This window comes from Pelophylax lessonae (assembly GCF_965119305.1).
Source record: "Pelophylax lessonae genome assembly, chromosome: 7".
Lineage (NCBI taxonomy): Eukaryota > Metazoa > Chordata > Amphibia > Anura > Ranidae > Pelophylax > Pelophylax lessonae.
The window spans coordinates 202,441,079-202,462,443 of NC_138774.1; the positions used below are offsets into that span (position 1 = coordinate 202,441,079).

General features: G+C 41.3%; 1 protein-coding gene across 1 annotated transcript; it reads right to left on the reverse strand.

Moving 5' to 3' along the window:
* Positions 1 to 6,120: 6,120 nt before the first annotated feature.
* Positions 6,121 to 19,809, reverse strand: LOC309559432 (leucine-rich repeat neuronal protein 1-like). Its single transcript, XM_082262692.1, has 2 exons — positions 19,549 to 19,809; positions 6,121 to 8,795 (listed from the first exon to the last, which is right to left on the reverse strand). Exon 2 carries the CDS (start codon positions 8,743 to 8,745, stop codon positions 6,538 to 6,540), a length of 2,208 nt encoding a protein of 735 aa, XP_082118818.1. The 5' UTR covers positions 8,746 to 8,795; positions 19,549 to 19,809; the 3' UTR covers positions 6,121 to 6,537.
* Between the last annotated feature and the right edge of the window lie 1,556 nt (positions 19,810 to 21,365).

Here is a 21,365-nt window from a genome sequence, read left to right on the forward strand (position 1 = left end):
GCGCACTGATCGAAAAATAACTTAACGCATCTCCCTATCCACACATTTGAGGTGGATGGAGTCTACCCTGCTGGGACATTGTATATTGATCAGTGGCTGCACTTGATTGACTGCAGCCGTTTTCCAACATTCTTGTTTGTCCGAAGTCAGTCATTCGATCGCCTTCTGTCGAGCAGGAAAAGGCCATAAATGGATTGAAATTTGGATGGTCCCTGCTGAACTGTCCAAATTTCAATTAATCTATGGCCAGCTTAAAGTGTTACTAAACCCACAACAGTAAAATCAACCTATATATGCAGTAAAATGTGCTTGTTTCACTCAATGTTGAACCTAAGGGGTTTATTCTCTGCATTGTATAAAAAGGCTGTTTGATCCTTCTTCTTCTGTCGCCAATCCATTTCCTGATAAGACAGATCCTTTTCAGTCACTCTGCACATGCTCAGTTTGGTGTGTATTGTTAGAGAGTTTTTTTTCTCTTTTCGTGGGAGGGTGCATGTAATCAGCACAGGGCCAATCAGCACTGTCCAGAGGGTCAGGAGTCCTGCAGCTTCATAGGACAGCTAGAGTAGAACAAAAACTTCTCCTACAAGCTTCAACCAGACACTGTTAGAAGTCACAAGACTGCTATATACTGCTGATGAGAAAATGTATTTAGCGGTTTATATTTACTAAAATAATTGCATTTCCATCTTCTGTGTACTGTGGGAGACTCAGACCAGATATAGTGAATGCAGGCTCCTGGGTTTAGTAACACTTTAATTGCAACACAGGTATTTATTACCTCTCACAGAGATTACAGTACTTTCACAGGACATTCACTGGTGGTAAATCAGACACTGTCATTAAAAAGCCTGCACCAGGAAGATTCACCTGCTATGAATGCTTGGTGAATGTCGATCACTTCTTTTTATACAGTATCTCACAAAAGTGAGTACACCCCTCACATTTTTGTAAATATTTTATTATATCTTTTCATGTGACAACACTGAAGAAATTACACTTTGCTGCAATGTAAAGTAGTGAGTGTACAGCTTGTATAACAGTGTAAATTTGCTGTCTCCTCATAATAACTCAACACACAGCCATTAATGTCTAAACAGCTGGCAACAAAAGTGAATACACCCCTAAGTGAAAATGTCTAAATTGGGCCAAAAGTGTCAATATTTTGTGTCGCCACCATTATTTTCCAGAATTCCCTAACCCTCTTGGGCATTGAGTTCACCAGAGCTTCACAGGTTGCCACTGGAGTCCTCTTCCACACCCTCATGACCACATCATGGAGCTGGTGGATGGTAGAGATCTTGCACTCCTCCACCTTCCATTTGAGGATGCCCCACAGATGCTCAATAGGGTTTAGGTCTGGAGAAATGCTTGGCTAGTCCATCACCTTTACCCTCAGCTGCTTTAGCAAGGCAGCGGTTGTCTTGGAGGTGTGTTTGGGGTCATTATCATGTTGGAATACTGCCCTGCGGCCCAGTCTCTGAAGGGAGGGGATCATGCTCTGCTTCATTATGTCACAGTACATGTTGGCATTCATGGTTCCCTCAATGAAGTGTAGCTTCTCAGTGCCGGCAGCACTCATGCAGCCCCAGACCATGACACTCCCACCACCATGCTTGACTGTAGGCAAGACACACTTGTCTTTGTACTCCTCACCTGGTTGCTGCCACACGTGCTTGACATCATGTGAACCAAATAAGTTTATCTTGGTCTCATCAGACCACAGGACATGGTTCCAGTAATCCATGTCCTTAGTCTGCTTGTCTTTAGCAAACTGTTTGTGGGCTTTCTTGTGCATAATCTTTAGAAGAAGCTTCCTTCTGGGACAATAGCCATGCAGACCACTTTGATGCAATATGCGGCGTATGGTCTGAGCACTGACAGGCTGACCCCCCACCCCTTCAACCTCTGCAGCAATGCTGGCAGCACTCATACATCTATTTCCCAAAGACAACCTCTGGATATGATGCTGAGCACGTGCACTCAACTTCTTTGGTCAACCATGGCGAGGCCTGTTCTGAGTGGAACCTGTCCTGTTAAATCGCTGTATGGTCTTGGCCACCGTGCCACAGCTCAGTTTCAGGGTCTTGGCAATCTTTTTATAGCCTAGGCCATCTTTATGTAGAGCAACAATTCTTTTTTCAGATCCTCAGAGTTCTTTGCCATGAGGTGCCATGTTGAACTTCCAGTGACCAGTATGAGAGAGTGAGAGCGATAACACCAAATTGAACACACCTGCTCCCCATTCACACCTGAGACCTTGTAACACTAATGAGTCACATGACACCAGGGAAGGAAGATGGCTAATTGGGCACAATTTGGACATTTTAACTTAGGGGTATACTCACTTGTAATGCCAATGGTTTAAACATTGATGGCTGTGTGTTGAGTTCTTTTGAGGGAACAGTAAATTTACACTGTTATACAAGCTGTACACTCACTACTTTACATTGTAGCACAGTGTCATTTCTTTAGTGTTGTCACATTAAAAGGTATAATAAAATATTTACCAAAATGTGAGGGGTGTACTCATTTTTTGGAGATACTGTATATACCCTTGACATTAAATATTTATGAAAAATAAGGCTTATAGCTATCAAATGCTTATTTCATGTGGAAAAATAACAAGCACACTGCAAAGAGATATTTATATTTCACAAATGAACATTTTATAGGGAAAATTATGAGATAAAATAAAAATTAAAAACTCATCCATTTTAGTAAATTGAGCCTTTAGTATGGCCAGTAACAATTTTTTTTCACTTTTGAAAGAAAAACTAGAATAAGATGGACTCTAGTTGTCATAGGTCCTGTACATTTGTGCTGTTTTTTTGTTTTTCAGTTTTTTTTTAACCACTTGCCGCCCGCCCACTGTCAAATGACAGTGGAACAGTGCGGCTCTCATTCTGGGATGCTGTCATATGATGGCGCACCAGAACAGCCTCTCTCGTGTGCCTGCGGGGGCGTGCAGTGCGGCGATCCTGGCCGCGCCGTGTTGCTAGGACATGGCGCAACGCTGATCTTGGTAATTAGGCAATGACATGGCTCTTTACCCATGTAAATGAGGAAGTGCCGTTTATCGTCTCTCCTTGCCTCACACTGTCAGAATGTGTGACGAGGATAGCCGATCAGCAGCTCCTGCTCAAAGGGGAGCATAGGACAGGTAATCTGGGCACGGATCATCAGTGCCCTAATTACTGTGAAGTAAAAAAACGTGCCCATATGTCCCCCCAACCAATGCCCATCAGTGCCTACAATCAGTGCTCGTCAGTGCCAACTATCAGTGAGGCATATTAGTACCTCCTCATCAATGCCATCTCATCAGTGCCCATAAGTGCCACCTCATCAGTGCAGTCTATCAGTGCCACCTCATCAGTGCAGTCTATCAGTGCCACCTCATCAGCGTATATCAGTGAAGGAGAAAAATTATTTATTTTCAAAATTTACTCACAGAAAATAAGAAAAACTTTTTTGTTTTCAAAATTTTCTGTCTTTTTGTAAGAAATAAAAAACCCAGGGGTGATTAAATACCACCAAAAGAAAGATCTATTTGTGTGAAAAAAAATGATAAAAATTTCATATGGGTACAGTGTAGCATGACGCGCAATTGTCATTCAAAGCCCAACAGCGCTGAAAGCTGAAAATTGGCCTGGGCAGGAAGGGGGTGAAAGGGCACTGTATTGATGTGGTTAATGGGCCTTTGTCTGTAACTTCTATTGTAATAGTCCTTTAACCACTTTACCACCGGAGGATTTTGCTGTCTTACGTCCAGGCCACTTTTTGCGATTAGGCACTGTGTGACAATTGCGCGGTCATGCAACGCCGTACCCAAACAAAATTTTTTTCCCCACAAACAGAGCTTTCTTTTGGTGGTATTTGATCACCTGTGCGATTTTTATTTTTTGCGATATTAATAAAAAAATGCGAAAATTTTGAAAAAATAACAATATTTTTCTAATGTGACAGTTAAAAAATATCCAATATATTAAATTTTTGTCATATATTTAGGCCAAAATGTATTTAGCTACATGTCTTTGACAAAAAAATTCTCAATGAGCATATTTTTAACCGCTTTAAGACCGAAAGATTTTACTCCATTCCTGACCAGGCCATATTTTGCGATTCGGCACTGCTTTACTTTAACGGACAATTGCGCGGTCGTGCAATGCTGTACCCAAATTAAATTTTTGTCCTTTTTTTCCCCACAAACAGAGCTTTTTTTTAGTGGTATTTGATCACCTGTGTGATTTTTACTTTTTGCGCTATAAACAAAAAAAGAGCGACAATTTTGAAAAAATAATATTTTTCAAATTTTTTTATATGAAATTCCCACCCAAAAAATGTAAAAATCTAAATTTTTTAACATTTTAGGCCAATTTGTTTTCTGCTACATATTTTTGGTAAAAAAAATTGCAACAAGCGTATTTTGATTGCTTTGCGCAAAAGTTTGCGCAGCTACTAACTACGGGGAATTTATGTCATTTTTATTTATTTTTTTTAACTAGTAATGGCGGCGATCTGCAATTTTTATTGCGGGACTGCGACATTGCGGCGGACAGATCGGACCCTTGACTGACATTTTTCACACTTTTGGGGGTACCAGTGACATTACTACAGTAATCAGTGCTATAAATTTACTGTAAAAATGACACTGGCAGGGAAGGGGTTAACTTTTATTGGTGATCAAGGGGTTAATGTATGCCTGGTGCTTACAAACGTGTGTGGGGGGAGGGGACTGAGTGACACAGGCACAGATCACAGGTTCAGCTATGCTGAACCCTGCAATCTGTCACTGCCTGTCACTTAGGAGATCCGCCCGCTTTGTTTACACAAGCAGGCGGATTTCCACACTCGATTCCCCGGCGATCGGGGAAGAGTGGCGGATATCACCGCCTCTCTTCCCCTGGCCCGACTCCCGCTGTGACTGAAAACAGCGGGAGCGAGCCTCCGTCTACGTCGCTGGACGATAACGAGCCACTTTGCCGCAGTACGATCAACGTGACCGGTCGGCAAGTGGTTAAATTGACCTAAGCTCAAAAAGTGAAGATTTCCTATGCTAGAAATAATAATTGTGCCTAAGCAACACCCTGAAAATATGCTTTTATCTGGAATCCCTCCTGAAAAATAACAGTGCACTCCCTGCCATGTTAGTGTGCCTAGGCACTCCTCTATCTACAGCCTCATAGGTGTATATCTGCAATATAGAATCTCAGGCTAGGTTAACATCTATGCAGTTGTGTCAGGTTTGCCCAGACACAACAGCCTATTGACTTGAAAGGGCTGCTGTATCTTCAGCAGGAAAAAGGTCTCGGCAGCTTTTTCAAAACATGGCCGCACAGAAACCGTATGGTGCTTTGGCACCATGCATTTCTGTTTGCTGGAAACTGCACCACAGTTTTCAGTGCATGGGGGTGCCAATAAAAGTTAATGGCACTCCTGTTGTTTTAGTAAAAGCAGCATGTTTTGTGTGCAACCAGGTGCCAGACCACATGTGATTTACACGCACTACCGAGCCTGCACAGATGTAAACCTAGCCTGGCTCTGACTGCTCACTGTTCTCTAATCTAGTGTCTCTGACATCAGGAAGCAAATCCCTGTCTCTATCAACATAGCTGCATACACTCAGAAACAGAATGCAAAGCAAGGCATTGTAGGTCAGCAATGGCGAAAGGATCAGCTGCAGAGAGACCACAGGCAATACTATTCACTAGTCCTTTCCTCTCTGCCTGCTTTTTTTTTTTTTTTGGCACAGCTTTCAGAATTCAGTTCCTCTTTTATTCCAAATTTGAACCTTCCTAAATGCCAATGGCTACTTGGCGTCCATGTCACCTTGCTTTTTCGGAAAACAAAGAGGAGCAATTTCAGCATGCAATCAGAATTTCCTTTTTAGGGAACTAAGTTAAATGTATATGTAAAAGCACTGCGTAAATTGACAGCGCTATACAAGTACCTGAAATAATAATAATAATTAAAAAAAGATCTGTTTGGCTGATTTATTACTGCACTTTACATTTACCCCTTGCGCCGCTTTATTCAACAAGACCACAGCAGTGGACCTCTTCAAATAACTAAAATCTTATAAGCAAGTGATTAAAAAAAATGTATAATTGGCCTTTAGGGTTAAAGTCTCATATTCCTTTAATCTAAAAAAGGATTACAGTCAATTTTACACAACATGGTTTAAAAATAAACTTTTAGTTCCCCTTTGCCTGAAATCTTTCACATTGTTTAATACACATGAGACAGTTTCCATATGTCAAAACTCCCTTCTTATTCACAGAAAAAGTCCACGTAAGACACTTAAACTGTACTGTTGGATGCTGGTAATGGAGCAAAACAGTGGATTTTATTTTCCCTAAAAAAAAAAAAAAAAAGACAAGAATCCCCCCCAATTGTCTCTAATGCCAGTTTTGGGTGGGTTTGTGCTAAGTTCACCACTGCTTCATAACCATTTATACAAAAAGATCTAAAACAGGAACACCCTCTACGAATGGAAAGCAGCAAAGTCAATATTTAATTCATCAGTCCTGTGTTAGTCTATGACTGCCACATATATGTTTTTGAAGTGTCAATTTGAACAATGGTTGGGAAAGTTTTATCCTCTTGTGGTGGCACCAGAACAGGCTGCTCAAGGCTGCTTTCCTTTTCTTTCTCTGCTTCTCCTTCCCAAAGGCTGATAAGTGGAGGGTAAAACTCATTTAGGGGGATGAATGAGGCTCTCTGCATGTACTTTTTTAAAGAGTGTCCACAGCTTTTGTGGCGGAGGTGATGTCCGGCATACACAATGACAGCTGCCATGCACAAACCAGCAATGAGAGAGCCAAGAGCTGCTGAAAAGGCAATACTTACTGGCCTACCCATGGCTGCCATGGAAAATGAAGCATCCTTAGTGGTCACATTGAGGCAAGACTGTTGACTTGGACGAGAAATAGAAGAAACAGTAAGGCACACCTCGTATTTGGTGGCTGGTTGGAGATGGGTGAGATTATACTCCTGGATTTCAAGAGGAACCTTGGCTGTGTAACTGATATGTGGGTTGTGTATCCTCATTGTTGCTGAGGTCCATTGGACAGGCACTAGAACACTTGGAGCATTCACAGGGCCACCCAACATTTTCCATTCCACTACAACAAAACTTGAATGAACTTTCTTGGTAATGATGGAGAGGGAAGTGACTTCTTGTTCCTGAGTTCCATTGATAAAAAGAACCACACTTTTGCTGTCTGTACCATCTGAGTTCCACATTTGGCACATATATGACCCAGAGTCCTCCTCTGTGGCATCCACTATTTCCAAGGAACCTTCTCCCTGAATACGTACTCTGCCATTTCCTCCTGATATTCTTTCTCCATGTGGAGTTATCCAGTAGATTTCAGGTTTTGGATGACCACTTGCTTGGCAAGTTAGAGTTACTAGCTGGTGCTTGGAAAGGTGGAGCCGAGAAGGAAAAGAGTGTGTATCTATTAATGGTGGGCATCTATTCAGCCATGCTTGGCCTTGTATTTCCTGAAAAGGGTGTCCACTCACCAGGGGAGGGCTTGTGCAAAGTGTTGCTTGGGCTTCAATTAGTCTCAAAGATGAAAGTCCTTTCCAATTGTTTTGACAGTCACAGCGGAGAGGATTACTGTACAAACTGATTTCGGTTAACCCTGGTAGCATTTGAAATACTTTCAGTGGTATCAATGCTAGTCGATTATTGCTGAGAAGTAGTGTTTTCAAGGCGCCAACGTTAGAGACAAATGCACCAGCATCTAGATAGGTCAATCTTGGGTTGTTACTGATCTCTAGTTTAATTAGCTCAGGCAGATCCTGAAAGGCCTCACTCTCTATATGTTCTAGCTCCTCCATTGAATTAAGGCTTAGTTCTTCAAGATGTGGCATGTCTCTAAAATCTCCTGCTTGAACTCTGCTTATGGGATTTTTGTTGAGGTCTAGGAATTTTAGCAATTTGAGAGGTTTCAGTGCTTCCTTGGGAACAGAAGCTAGCCGGTTGTCAAAAAAGGAGAGGCTTTCTAGATAATCCAGTCCATAAAATGCATTTTCTGGAATATGGTCAAGTTCCATCCCTGCTAACACAAGACTATGTAATTTCCCGAGAGGCTGAAAATTAAAGTTCTGAAGAGCGCTTACAGGATTTTCTCCAATCATAAGTATCTCTAGATTCGGGAGATCTTCAAACCACCTTGAATCTATAACACGTAGTCGATTGGCATTTAGGTGAAGTCTCAGAAGCTTACCTAAGCCAGCAAAGGCACGGGGACCAATAAAGTTAATCTGATTGTGGTTTATATACAACTCTTCTAGGCTTTCAAGGTCTTTTAGGCAATAGTCTGGCAGTTCTGTGAGTTGGTTCTCTTCCAGATAAAGGGTGATGAGATGAGACAGGTTTGAAATGCTCAGATCTTCAATGCTTTGAAAGTGGTTTTGTGATAAGTCCAGTTCTGTAAGGTTGACTAGATCCTGAAGTTCCCAACCCATACGTGAGATCTTATTGCTTTGAAGCAGCAAAACCTGGGTGTCTATGGAGAGGTTCTCTGGGATATGAGTCAGCAGAAGGTCATTGCAGTCCACTGTCTTGGCTTCATGGTAAACTGACTGAGGTGTGAACCAAGGCCTTGTCTCACAAACACACTGAGGAGGACAGAATGCCAGGCAAGATGTAGAATATACATTGAAAATCATAAGCATACAAAGTTCAGTCCAAGGCAGCAGTCTTTTCATTCTCACACATAAGAAACGAGGCATTTTCAATGTTTTCTAGAAAATCACAGTAATCCAGTTGAGAAACAATTGACCTGTAATGAGACCAAGAGACTGGAATTAGAATGGATAATGTAATAAAATAATAAAATAATTAAGATGGCATGGTACTGCCAACATTTTTCTGCACACTTGTTTAGCAAAAACAAGACCAAAGAAATCTATACTGCCCATATCTCGACAAGACCCTGCCTACCATTTTGCAGGGTAGTTTGGCAAAAAAAGCTTAATTATATATTTTTTAAGGTTTGAAGCAGAGAGCCAGAGATGAGACCCACTGAGTTCTTGTCAGCTGCCTGAACATGTGCCGATAATTTGCTCTGTCAACCAGCCTTCTAAGTAACCATGACAGTATCAAACACAAAAGCATGAAGATGCCATGAATAGTCAAAGTGACAGGTTCCCTTTCATCACTGGAAGAACCCGATACAGCTTCTACCTTTACTTCTTTACTCTGTCAAATCATTCTGTTTACTACAATTTATTATTTATGTATCTGAATACATGATTAGGATGTTTTTCCTCATTTATGCAGAAAGAACAACCTGCCATTTTTTAAATTTTATTTTATTAGCTTTTCATTTTTATTTTCTAATTTATATTGGAAACGGAAAGGAAGATGTTGACTGGTTGCTAGGTGGAAAGCACACAGTTCTTATTACAGGCACTTTCAAATGGTAAGGCCTGTTTTTGCCACAGAAAAGGTTTTTTTTTTTTTTTTCTTTATAAACCATTGCTAATCCCCCTGATCCCATTCTCCACAATTCATGATCGCGTTTGCATGTAATTCCTGTCAATGCACAATACATCCCTGGGCCCTCTTTGTTTCCTCCACCTTGTGACGCTTTTGGTCAGCCCCTTGCCTACTTCTTCTCCCTCCATATTTGCCAGTTCCCCTCGTTTTTCTCCCCATCTTAAGGCTTGTCTCCTACGCTCTTTTTAGCTCGCACTAAGATGTTACCATGGCAACACCCTGAGTGCTCTATCTCACCAACTACATGGAAATGAAGGCACAGAATTAACCCTGAGTAGCCCGTATCATTTAATATGCCATAGCTGTGGAGGCGTGGCAACTGGAAAGGAAAAATAAAAGGGCAATGTACACAGATGTCCAAAATATGACAGACATCATATGCCAGTGTTATACATATACACATTTTTATAGCTACGTGTGTACTGTGGATCACATGAGTAACCTCTGTTGATACTTGAATTATATTAAAGGTACACTCCAGTCCAACAAGAACATATTCTGTTTCCATTGACTGAGCAGACACAGTCTAAGTGCTAAGTGGTTGTCATTTTCATCCGAGCCATCCAAAATCCGCACCTGGATGACTTGCTATTTAAAATCCCAGTGCTTTTGGAATCCTTATTCCTAAATGACCCTGGACCTGCACCATGATGTTTTTTTCCTAGGTTTCTACGACTGTCCTCTCCAGTTCTCGGAGGATCAAAAGCTTGAGTCCTGCACAGAAGCTATGTTACGTGCTAAGAAGCTATCAAAACACCCATTTTTAGTAGGGTTACAAATGGTTAGTTGCTCTGTCCATTTCTTATTGCAGTTCCCTTTTGTTCAAAAAAGTAAACCTTCCTGTAAGGGTGCACCCTGTATTCCTGGATGTGCCACTTGGACAGAAAGGGATTATAAAAACCTCACCCTCAAAAATAAAATGCTGACAAAGGCTTTAACCCTTCTCCACTTTATCCAAAAAAGCAAACAACTTGGGCGAGAGTTGCACCTGCTGGACAATGGCAATTAACGCTTTTCTGACTGACTCCAGTTGATGCCTGGAATTAGATTTAATAACATGATCATCCCAAATATTAGATGAGTTTTGGTCTCTGCAATCGGTTTCAGCACCAAGGACAGTTCCAGCAGCTGGATGTGTACAGAATACTGAGCTATACATGGCCGATAGAAGATTAGAATATATCAGTGGTGGGTTTTGTGACCTGGACTAGATATAGCAGCTCCTGCAGACACAGGAAAGATTGCTTGTACAACAGTCACTTCAGCTCTTCCCCACCATCCCCTGGCTTCACACCTTGGTACACATGCTTATGACAATTGTATATGCTTTTTCACATGTTTTGATTTTCTAGTATTATTATATTGTATAGATAAAGCCCGACTCTGGGAGTTAGTTTGAGGTCATGTCCCCGTGTTCTTGATCTTGGCTTCATAGTAAAAATACTGCCCTCCTGAACCATATTCACCCCCTTGGTGTAATTAAAGGTTTTAATCATGGCTTCCTTTTGCCTTCTTTCCTCCGCACTGTAAAAATTAGGTTCCTCAAGTCTTTCCTGATATGTTTTATCCCTAGGACACTTCACCATTTAACTAACTAAAGATCTATATAGGGGAATCAGGATCTCCTTCCTCCTACTGGCGACCCCTTCAATAATAACTAAAGATCTATATAGGGGAATCAGGACCTCTCCTTCCTCCCGCTGGTGATCCCTCTAATGATGCAACCTAGAGTTCTATTTGCTTTTCCAACTGCCTGGCCACACTGTTTGCTCATTTTGCAATCATCTGAGATAGGTACTCCCAAATCTTTTTCTTCTGTAGTGCTGGCTGACACTGTACCCCCAATGTTGTATTCTGTCAATAGATTATATTCCCCTAGGTGCATTTTTTTTATATTTAGACACATTGATCTGCAGTTTCCACTGCTTTGACCAATCTTCCAGCAATGCCAAATCCGGTTTCATGTTACAGACACCTCTAGGGATATCAACCTTATTGCCTACCTTTGTGTTGTCAACAAAAAGACATACCTTACCCACCAACCCTTTAGTTATATCACTTAAATATAGATTAAATAGAACAGGACCTAGCACAGAACCTTGTGGTACACCACTAGTGACTAGTCTCTGTTCTGAATGAACCCCATTTACAGCCACATTCTGATACCTATCCTTTAGCCAACTGCATAGCCACAGAACCACCCAAGGGTTAAGTCGTAGCTTGCATAACGTTTTTTTATTAGATCATTATGTATAAAATTGTATAAAACTCCTTGCTGGAATCAAGGCTGTGTCCACAGCACTACTCTGGTCCAAAACATTAATGATATAGTCAAAAAATTAAATCAGGGTAAGCAAATCTTTTTTTTTTTTCCCCTATACCAGTGATGGCAAACCTTGGCACCCCAGATGTTTTGGAACTACACTTCCCATGATGCTCATACATTCTGCAGTTAGGGTCTCAGCTGTCTATGTTTCAGAAATTTCTCTTCTCCACTGTCAGGTGTTATGTATGACACTGGTTAACCGCATGACATAGCTTTAACCATTCCGGTTTTCTCTGGGTTCATGTGATCTTTTATATGTTCTACTGTATGTAATAAAATTTGTATTTTTTGGGGTTTTTTTTCTCTTTCTTTCTTTATATTTTTTTCCCACACTTGTTTACAATCATATTTGTGTCTACCTATTGCCCTTAAAAGTCCCGTCTAGAGGGGTTTCTTGTTGCATATAGCGATTTTGGGATATGGGCATACTAATCTCTAATTGGCTCCAGTTTAAGGCAATTATACATTCTACAGTGTAGTTGATTATGGGGAATGTAGTTCCAAAACATCTGGGGTGTCAAGGTTCACCATCATTGCCCTAGACCAGTAATGAACCTTGGCAACCCAGATGTTTTAAAACGACATTTGCCATGATGTTCATGCACTCTGCAGTTTAGTTGAGCATCATGGGAAATGTAGTTCCAAAACATCTGGGGTGACAAGATTCGCCATCACTGCCCTAGACCAATGGTTTCCAAATTGCGGCCCATTGGCCAGATGCAGCCCTTTTCTTGAATTTATCTGGCCCTTTGGACACTCCCACAAGTACAATGTATTGCTCTTCCCACTGACACCATTATTGTGGTGCCATTCCTTTCACTGATACCAACTATTGGGCCTAATCTCTCCCACTAACACCAATGATGGGGTACTATTCTTCCAACTGTCACCAGCGATGGGGCACTATTACTCTCACTGACACCACTGATGGGGCACAATTCCTCCCACTTATATGAAAAATGTGGCACTATTCCTCTTACTGATACCAACAATGTGAAACTATTCCTCCGACTAATATTAATGACCAAAGTATTATGTAATGTTTTTATTCCCACTGACCACCATGTAACCCTAACACTCATTTTTCCTGTAACACTAACACTCTTTGTACCCTGTACACTGCCTTTAACTCTAACGTTTGATCTTTGCACTAATCAACACTGTAATATTCATACTAAACCCCAACACCAACCCTCCCTGCAACCCTAACTTTAGCAATCCCTGTAATCCTAACTGACCCTTACACTATCCCTCCTATAATCCTAATAGTAACCCTCCCTACAACTATAACACTCCCTCTACCCCAACACTCCCTGAAACTCTTACTCTGACCTGAATACTAAGTCCCCTATAACTCTAACATTAACATTCTCTGCAACCCTAACACTAAACCCAACATTAACCCTCCGAATAACTCAATAACCTTAACACTGACCTTTCTTGTAACTCTATCTCCCCCCCCCCCCCATAACCCTGGCAGTAGTCTTCCCTGTTACCCTAACAATAGCTTCAGCATAACCCTAACAATCTCTGTAATCCTAACACTAACCATACCTGTAACACTAAAACTGGCTTTTCCCATAGTCCAAAAAAAAACGCCAAAAAACCTTCCTTGTAACCCCTAAACTAACCGTCCATGCACTAATATATCCCACACTGTAGCACACTATAACACAGCCTAGCTTTTATTACCTCCCCTTAGCTCTTCCACTGCTCTGTTCAGCCACTGGAAGAGAAAAAAATACCTAATACTTCCATGTTTGAGGGAGCATGTGAGTCACTGGTGTCAGAACAGGTTTCCTCCCTTTATGGTGGTCCACTTGACCACAGGGAATTAAAAGTTGGGTAGTATGTGCTGCCGGTGGTAACCATCATCAAAGAAAATGTGTTCATTTTCCCTGCATGGTCAACGCATAGGTTCACTGTAAGTCCTGTTTGCTTACCCACCCCTCCTGCTGGGAGATCACCCCTCTGCAACAACTGATTCCAGCACCCAAATCCTGGCACCAGAATCTTTTGTTTAAAGTCTATACTTTACATAAAGCCATAAAAAGAAAATGACTTACTTGAGAATGGAATGCACATTTATTCCTAGATAACCATGGCATCGCCGTTTGGCTCTAGGATAGCTCCAGATCCATCACAGAGCCCAATGGTGATGCCATTGTTATCGAAGAATACCTGTGAATTTTATCCTCAAATAAGTCATTTTTTGTCATGACTCTGAAGGGTGCAGAGGTAGTCACTGCGTGAAACTGAAATTTCAATTTTGAAAGGACTTGAACTTTCTTTGCTACCAATACCTGTTGTTAAATTACCAAGTCTGTAGGTACCCAGCTAGGATGTGATTATCAAAAATGTCATGTATTATAGTTAGTCTTCAGTCAAGAGCAATCTTCCTTGCTCAAATGCCACCAGTCAGATTCCAGCCTGCACTGGAAAGCTGTATTGGCAAGGCAACATTTGCAATGTGATTGGCAGCTAGAAGGTATTAGCGATAGATAATATTTCAGACACACTGAGGTCCAGAGTGTTTGTACATTACTACAGCCAATGTCTTTGGGCAAATTTATCCTTGTGGTCTTTTGTTTGACTGTTTGCCTAATAAGTAGAAGCAGTATATCTATTAGAAGAGGGCTTGCCTCTTATTGTGTTGGATCCCTAATGACAAATTGCAAAAAAAGCATTTTTATGGAAGTTCAGTCCAAACAGGTCTGTTTTCAGTGTGAATAGTAACAGGTTAGTTTGAAAGGACCGGTCCAACCAAAAGAGAAATTTCAAAATAGAGGTGGTCTGAGTCAGCCCCTGGCTTCCTACGGTTTATAGATACTTTAAGGATAAGTAAAAAGACCATTCAGTGCTCAGACCAAGGAACTTCACCCAGGGACTGTGGCATGTAATAATTTTAGCGATGCAGCCCTCCTTAAACTGGGCGTTCTTCAGAAAACTGTAAAAAAACATGTACAAGAGGGCGCAAATGCCTTGTGCATTAATTTCAAAACAATTTATTGTAAAATCATAAAATTGTAATATACTCACAAAAGCAGAATAAAATCAAGATAGACAGTAGCAGCAATCCAGCAAGTGAGATGGGCTTCCCCACCGATGCCACACAATGGAGAAGCTTACGCGTTTCGGGGGACAGACCGCCTTCCTCAAAGATATCCCAAACATGTTTGCACATGTAGGATACATCCTCCCAGCGGAAAAAAAAAAAAAAGGGGGGGGGCAGGAGCACCCATAACCCCTTCTATGCAGACACATCAATCCCCTGCAGGGAAATAAGAAAACCAAGCAGCAACAGAAAAAATGGAAAAATAGAACAGAGCAAATTAAGTACAAAATGGTGGCAACCTACCTCCACCAGCAAACGAAAAGCTCTCGCCAGCCCAGAGATTTATCTACCATGATCTCCTAGTATAGTTCCTGAGGGTAGTTATCAGCTGGAACGCACTGGCAGAAGCATGGAACTGGAAGTGCGTCACAATGAGTGGCTGGAACTCCATCTCACTTGCTGGATTGCTGCTATTTTCTAGCTTGATTTTATTCTGCTTTTGTGAGTATATAACCATGTCATGATTTTACAATAAACTATATGCACTAGGTGTTTGCGCCTTCTTGTACATCTTGTAATAGCGAGATCCCCCTGCCATAATTCCTGTCTGCTTCTGTCCGCCTGGGAGTTTTGGTTGTCCCCTCCCACCTTTGTGTGCTCCAGCTCCTCCTGTCACATTCTCCATAATATAAAATCAATAAAATTCCCAGCAGGGAGAGTGGGAGCCTTGTATGATGATGAGTAGACCTAAAAATGTAAGTGCAATACCTAAGTCCCTGAGAAATACCTAAAAATCTCTAAGGCCAGGTTCACACTTTTCCGCTGCATTGTGTTGCGATAATGCATGTTAGTGCCTGTTAATGCAGGTTACGTTTCAATGGCAACCCAACGCACTAAGGAAACACAGCTTCAACACGTGCTGCAATGCACGGTAGCCCCCTGCCATATGCTATGGTGCGCTGCATTGACAAAAATGGTGTATATCCATTTTTTATGCTGATGCATTACCAGCCTGTCCATTTAAATGAATGCAGGTGAATGCACATAAAAATACACCACATTGGAAATGTGTGAACCCAACAGCAACTTTTGTATCCATCTTGGGCAGTCTGTAATATAATTTTTAAAAATTAGGTATTTTCATAACATTTACACATCAATACATGTAAGACATGTTTAAAGTACCCTTAAGAGAATACACAGGCTGCCATTGGGGATCTCCCTCTGAAAATACTAGCTGCCTAGATGTTATATTGAGCCTCTGGCTTCAACACTCAGAGTCACTGACATGGAGCAAATATGCAGTTCAGGAAAGCTGTAGGAAAATGAAAAGACCTTGTCTTGCTTGGGGTTATTGACTCAGAGTACAGTAAAGGTCAGCATGACAGCAGGGCAACTGACATTTTCAGAAGAAGTCAAGAAGTCAGGAATCAGAACCTCCCTTTGCTCCCTTAAATGCTAATGTACAAGGTTTCCCTGGGCACATGTGAATAATGACTTCCTTTTGTACAGATTCCATCCCTTTGTCACCAGCCAAATTATGTTATTGCTGATGATGGGTATCCAAAAACCAGGATAGGCTTTTGGTAGAAGCGTGCTGTCAGTTGCATAGGCAGAATGATCACTGCAAGGTCCACCAATCAGCAGCCTGCAGGGATAAAGGACGGCTGTGTAATATTTAGGCTGCAGAGAGCCTTGTGATTCCTCTACTTCTTTCCCCCCACAGGTGTTCAGAGGTGGCTAGGTAAGACAAACAAAAGAAGAAAATGAGACAGGAAATTAAAATTGTAGCCCTTCCTTAGCCTGCTGAAGTAGCGTCATGCCTTTGTTAGTTATAAGTAACTGTAGCGATATTAAAAATATATATGTAAATTTAGTATGTTTAGTGATGTAAAAGTTTTAAGATTACCAAAACTAAGATGTAAGAAGTGGTTTTAAGACTTTGCATTCTCGAATTCCCAGGTCACACCCACACTTTTGTTACCCAATAGAAATTCATGCAGAACAAACACAAAATAGCTAGTGTAACCACATAAGGCCCCCTTCACACCGGTGGACCCTTTGTTTCATCAGTTTCCATCCGTTTTTCATTTCCTCCAGCTAAAGTCCTTAACCACTTAAGGACCAGAAAGTTATACCCCCTTAATGACCAGGCCATTTTTTTTGCGGTACGGCAATGCATTATTTTAACTGACAATTGCGCGGTCGTGCGACGCTGCACCCAAATAATATTGATGTCCTTTTTTTCCCCACAAATAGAGCTTTTTTTGGTGATATTTGATAACTTCTGCAATTTTAATTTTTTGCGCTATAAACAAAAAAAGAGCGACAATTCTGGAAAAAAAAATCAATTTTTTTTTACTTTCTGCTATATAACATTCCCAATAAAAAAAATTAAAAATCAAATTTTTTTCATAATTTTAGGCTAATTTGTATTCTGCTACATATTTTTGGTAAACAAAATCCCAGTAAGTGTATATTAATTGGTTTGCACAAAAGTTATCGCATCTTCAAACTAGGGGAAAGATTTATGCAATTTTTATTTATTGATTTATTTACTAGTAATGACGGCGATCAGCGATTTTTAGCGGGCCTGCAACATTGCGGTGGACACCTGACACTTTTGGGGGGGACAGTGACATTACTACAGTAATCAGCACTGTTACTGTACTAATAACACTGGCAGGGAAGGGGTTAACACCAGGGGCGATCAAAGGGTTAACTGTGTGCCTAGGGGATGCTTTCTAACTGTGTGGGGGTTGAATTCACTGGCTGAACACAGAGACCTGTGTTCCTAAATAGGAAGAACACAGGATCCCTATGTTCATCACTGACAGAACAGCGGTCTGCCTTGCTTACATTGGCAGACCGCCATTCTGTCTCCGAGGGGAGCGATCACGGGTGCCCGGGGGCATCGCATCCATCAGACCCGCTGATTTGCTCCCCCTCTAGCCAATCATCACGTGCGCGCCCCCACTAACTGCTACACAAAACGACATACATGTATGTCGTTTTGCGTAACAGAGCCGACCTGCCGCTGTATAACTACGGCGGCTGGTCGGCAAGTGGTTAACCACTAGAATCCTAGAGCCATTTTTTCATGCAAAACAGACCGTTTTTCTGTTTACATCCACTTTCTTGTCCGATCCATTTTTTTTATTGGAAGAAAAATAGGGCATTGATCCATTCAAAAAAATGGCGGTTGACGGAAGCAGATATAAACTGACATAAATGGATGATCATCCATTTACATCTGGTTTTCCATAGGGATGCATTGTATGTTTTTCATGTGTCAATAGATGAATAAAAAACATACAAACTGTCCGCATGTGTAAAAGGGGCCTTAAGCTTAATAGTTTAAAAGGTTCAGTAAAATGAAAAGCAATGCTCTAAGTACAGCAAACTTTAACAACCAACAGGATGTCTTCTTTCACTGACCTAATGGTAGTAAATTGAATTCCAATTGGTTGCTTAGGAGTTTCTGCTCTTTGCTCATCACCATTGTTCTTGCCATCTTCCCTCCCATAAAACTATAGTTTTTCTAGGTGGCTTTAGAATATATGAATAAGGGCAAGACAGCATTTGTAAACATAAAAATGGCTCACAATTACTTAAGATGAAAGCGAAGAGAAGTGCTTCACTTTAGATAGTGTAAGCATGTAGCCCTTTAGGCAGGTAAGGGACAATCGTGTTGCCAGGTCACGTTGGGACTTGTAGGTCCAATACAACTAGGGGGCCTCACTTTGACCAAAACTGCACTAAAACAGGTGTAAAGTCTGAACCACTGAGATAATGTAAACTAGAGCATCCTCTGTAATGGAAGAGAAGGCCCAGTACTGTCAAATAGAGAATTAGAAGTGGAGGAACAGGTTCTAAGGAGATGAAGGCTATGACTCTTAATATGTTGAAAAAGATAGAAAGGGCAAGCAAGAAGTCAAATTAATTTCAACCTCACCAAGAGAAAAGACAGGCAATGCAAAGGCAAGACAGGTAGGTATCCCAAAGTACAGAATGGAAGACAAAAAAAACTGGGAGTTGAATACATAGCAAAAAGTAGAAAAGTGTAGGCATTTCAAAGGGGGAGATTCTAGGTAGTCCAAAGATAAGATAGACAACCTAAAGGTAAAGACTACCAGGTAGCCCAAAAGTATGATAGACAACTCAGAGGGAAAGAATACTAGTTGGTCTACAGTTAAGATAGGCATTCCAAAGGGGAAGACTTTTAGGTAACCCAAAGCTAAGATATATAACCTAAAGAGAAAAACTACTAGGTAGCCCAAATATAAGACAGTCAACCCAAAGGGGAAGACTACTAGGTAACTTAAAGGTAAAATAGGCAACCCAAGGGGGAACTCTACTAAGCAGCCCAAAGTAAAGATAGGCAACCCAATGGAAAGGTAGGCCATTCTAAGTGGTGTCAGAGAGGTAACCCAAAGGTAAGATGTAGAGTAAAAATGGGGAGACAAATATGAATATGAACAAAGGCAACCTAAAGAAAAGATGGAGGCACAAAGTGTAGAGGAATAGGCTACCAACTAAAAAAATGGATGAGCAACTTAATAGACAAAACAGGCAAGACACATAAGAAACTCAAAAAGGAGGCGATGAGGCAAACCAAAGAGAAGACAAAAAAAAGCCAAAGAAATAACTTACTATATAGGGTCTTCTGGCTGTACACAGCTCCAAGAGTCTTCGCTCTATTTGCGTTCCACAATTGACGTCCTGAACTTTATGCCATCGGCTTTATGTTCGGCGTTCTCTCATTCTTTGTCTTCCACGCCCTTTTCTTCGCCAGCCCTCCCTGGTCGCTTGCGGCCTTCTATCTGTCTCTACAGAGTAGTAACCCTGAAAATTCTCCTTTTCTCTAAAAATTGCCCGCCTTGTCTTTGTCTATCAATGCTATCTCTTTCTCCTTCTCTCTGTCTCTCGCTCTCTCTCCCTCGTGTTCCTCTCTGTGCTTGATTGTTTCTTGTCCTTATGCTGTATAAAAGCAGCTTTTTATCTGACAGCTGCTGAGGGCGGCCAATAGGATTTGCCAAGCACCAGGGCAGCAGCCAATAGTGGGGAGGGAAGGGAGGGCTGGAATGAGAGAATGGATAGTGTAAAGCTTCTGATATAGAAACTGACAACACACGGTGATATTATAAATATGGATAAGCTGTGTGTGTTGGTGTCAGACCAGGATCACATCACTGACCTGCCTGGAAACAGGGGGAGTCTCATCCTTAACCCTTCCCTGCCTGGCTTAGACTGCACTGGGGAACAGTGACATCATTGGCTGCCAGCTGCAGACAGAGGAAGGGTGCAAGCTGTAGAGCTACGTGATCAGGACACAGTCTGCTTCATACTGCAGATGAAAACAACAATGCCTTTAAAGCCAGGATATAAAGGGGCTATATATTGTGCGACCATTCAGCATATATCTGGAATGAATAGTGTGGGCAGCCATGCAGGATGGTACAAATGTGCAAAATTGTGCAGCCATTAAATATTGTGTCCTTCATACAATATACTTACACATGCATAATTCTCTACAACCTTAAATAAAGCTTGTAGTGAATAGTGGGTGCAACCACGTATATATATATATATATACATACACACACACACATATACATACACACCGTGGAATCCTGCATGCAGCCATGCAATTTATATCTGTGCTTAGCCAAAATATTGTGCAATCTTGCTGTTCTTATCTGTGCCCTATAATGTGTGCAGCCATGCAGTGGATAACTCAGTCCTGTAAATGCGGTGTACAGCCATGCATTAAGTGTAGAGCAGTGTTTTTCGACCTCTTTTCAGTCAAGGCACCCTTTAAAAATGATGGACAATCTCGAGGCACCCTTTAAAAATTATAGACAGACAGTCTTGAGGAACCCCATTCTAAAAATTGTAAAAACGATTCTAATCGTTTTACATAATGCAGCAACATCCACACGTAAGACACCAAATATTGGAGGTGATTTATTCTTCCAAAGCAAATACACTTTTGCAAACTGGTACTGAATAGTATACCGATGTTTCTCCTCTCCCTCAGTTTTTCCCCACCACTCAGCTAATGTGACCCCCAACGCTGATGGAAAGAGGCAAGGGAGGGTCAAACAAGGATGATATGCAGGCAACTGACATCCTCCTTATCAACTGATAACGCCATTGTTTTGGTAACGCCATTGTTTGTTGGGGCGCTGGTAGCTAGAAGGTTGTAATGGTGTACAATGAAAACCTTTGGCTTTGCGTAACTAAAAGACAGGCTTGTATACAGTTTTTGGGCAATTTTTAGGCATTTTGCCAGGGCACCCCTAAAAAAACTTCAAGGCACCCTGGTTGAAAAAGGCTGGTGTGGAGTACCGGATACTGTCTGTCCTGTAAATGCTGTGTGCAGGCATGCAATAGGTATATGGAGTACTTGTATTGTGCATACTGTATGAAGTAATACAGTAAAACTATAAATTGTATGTTATTCTCTA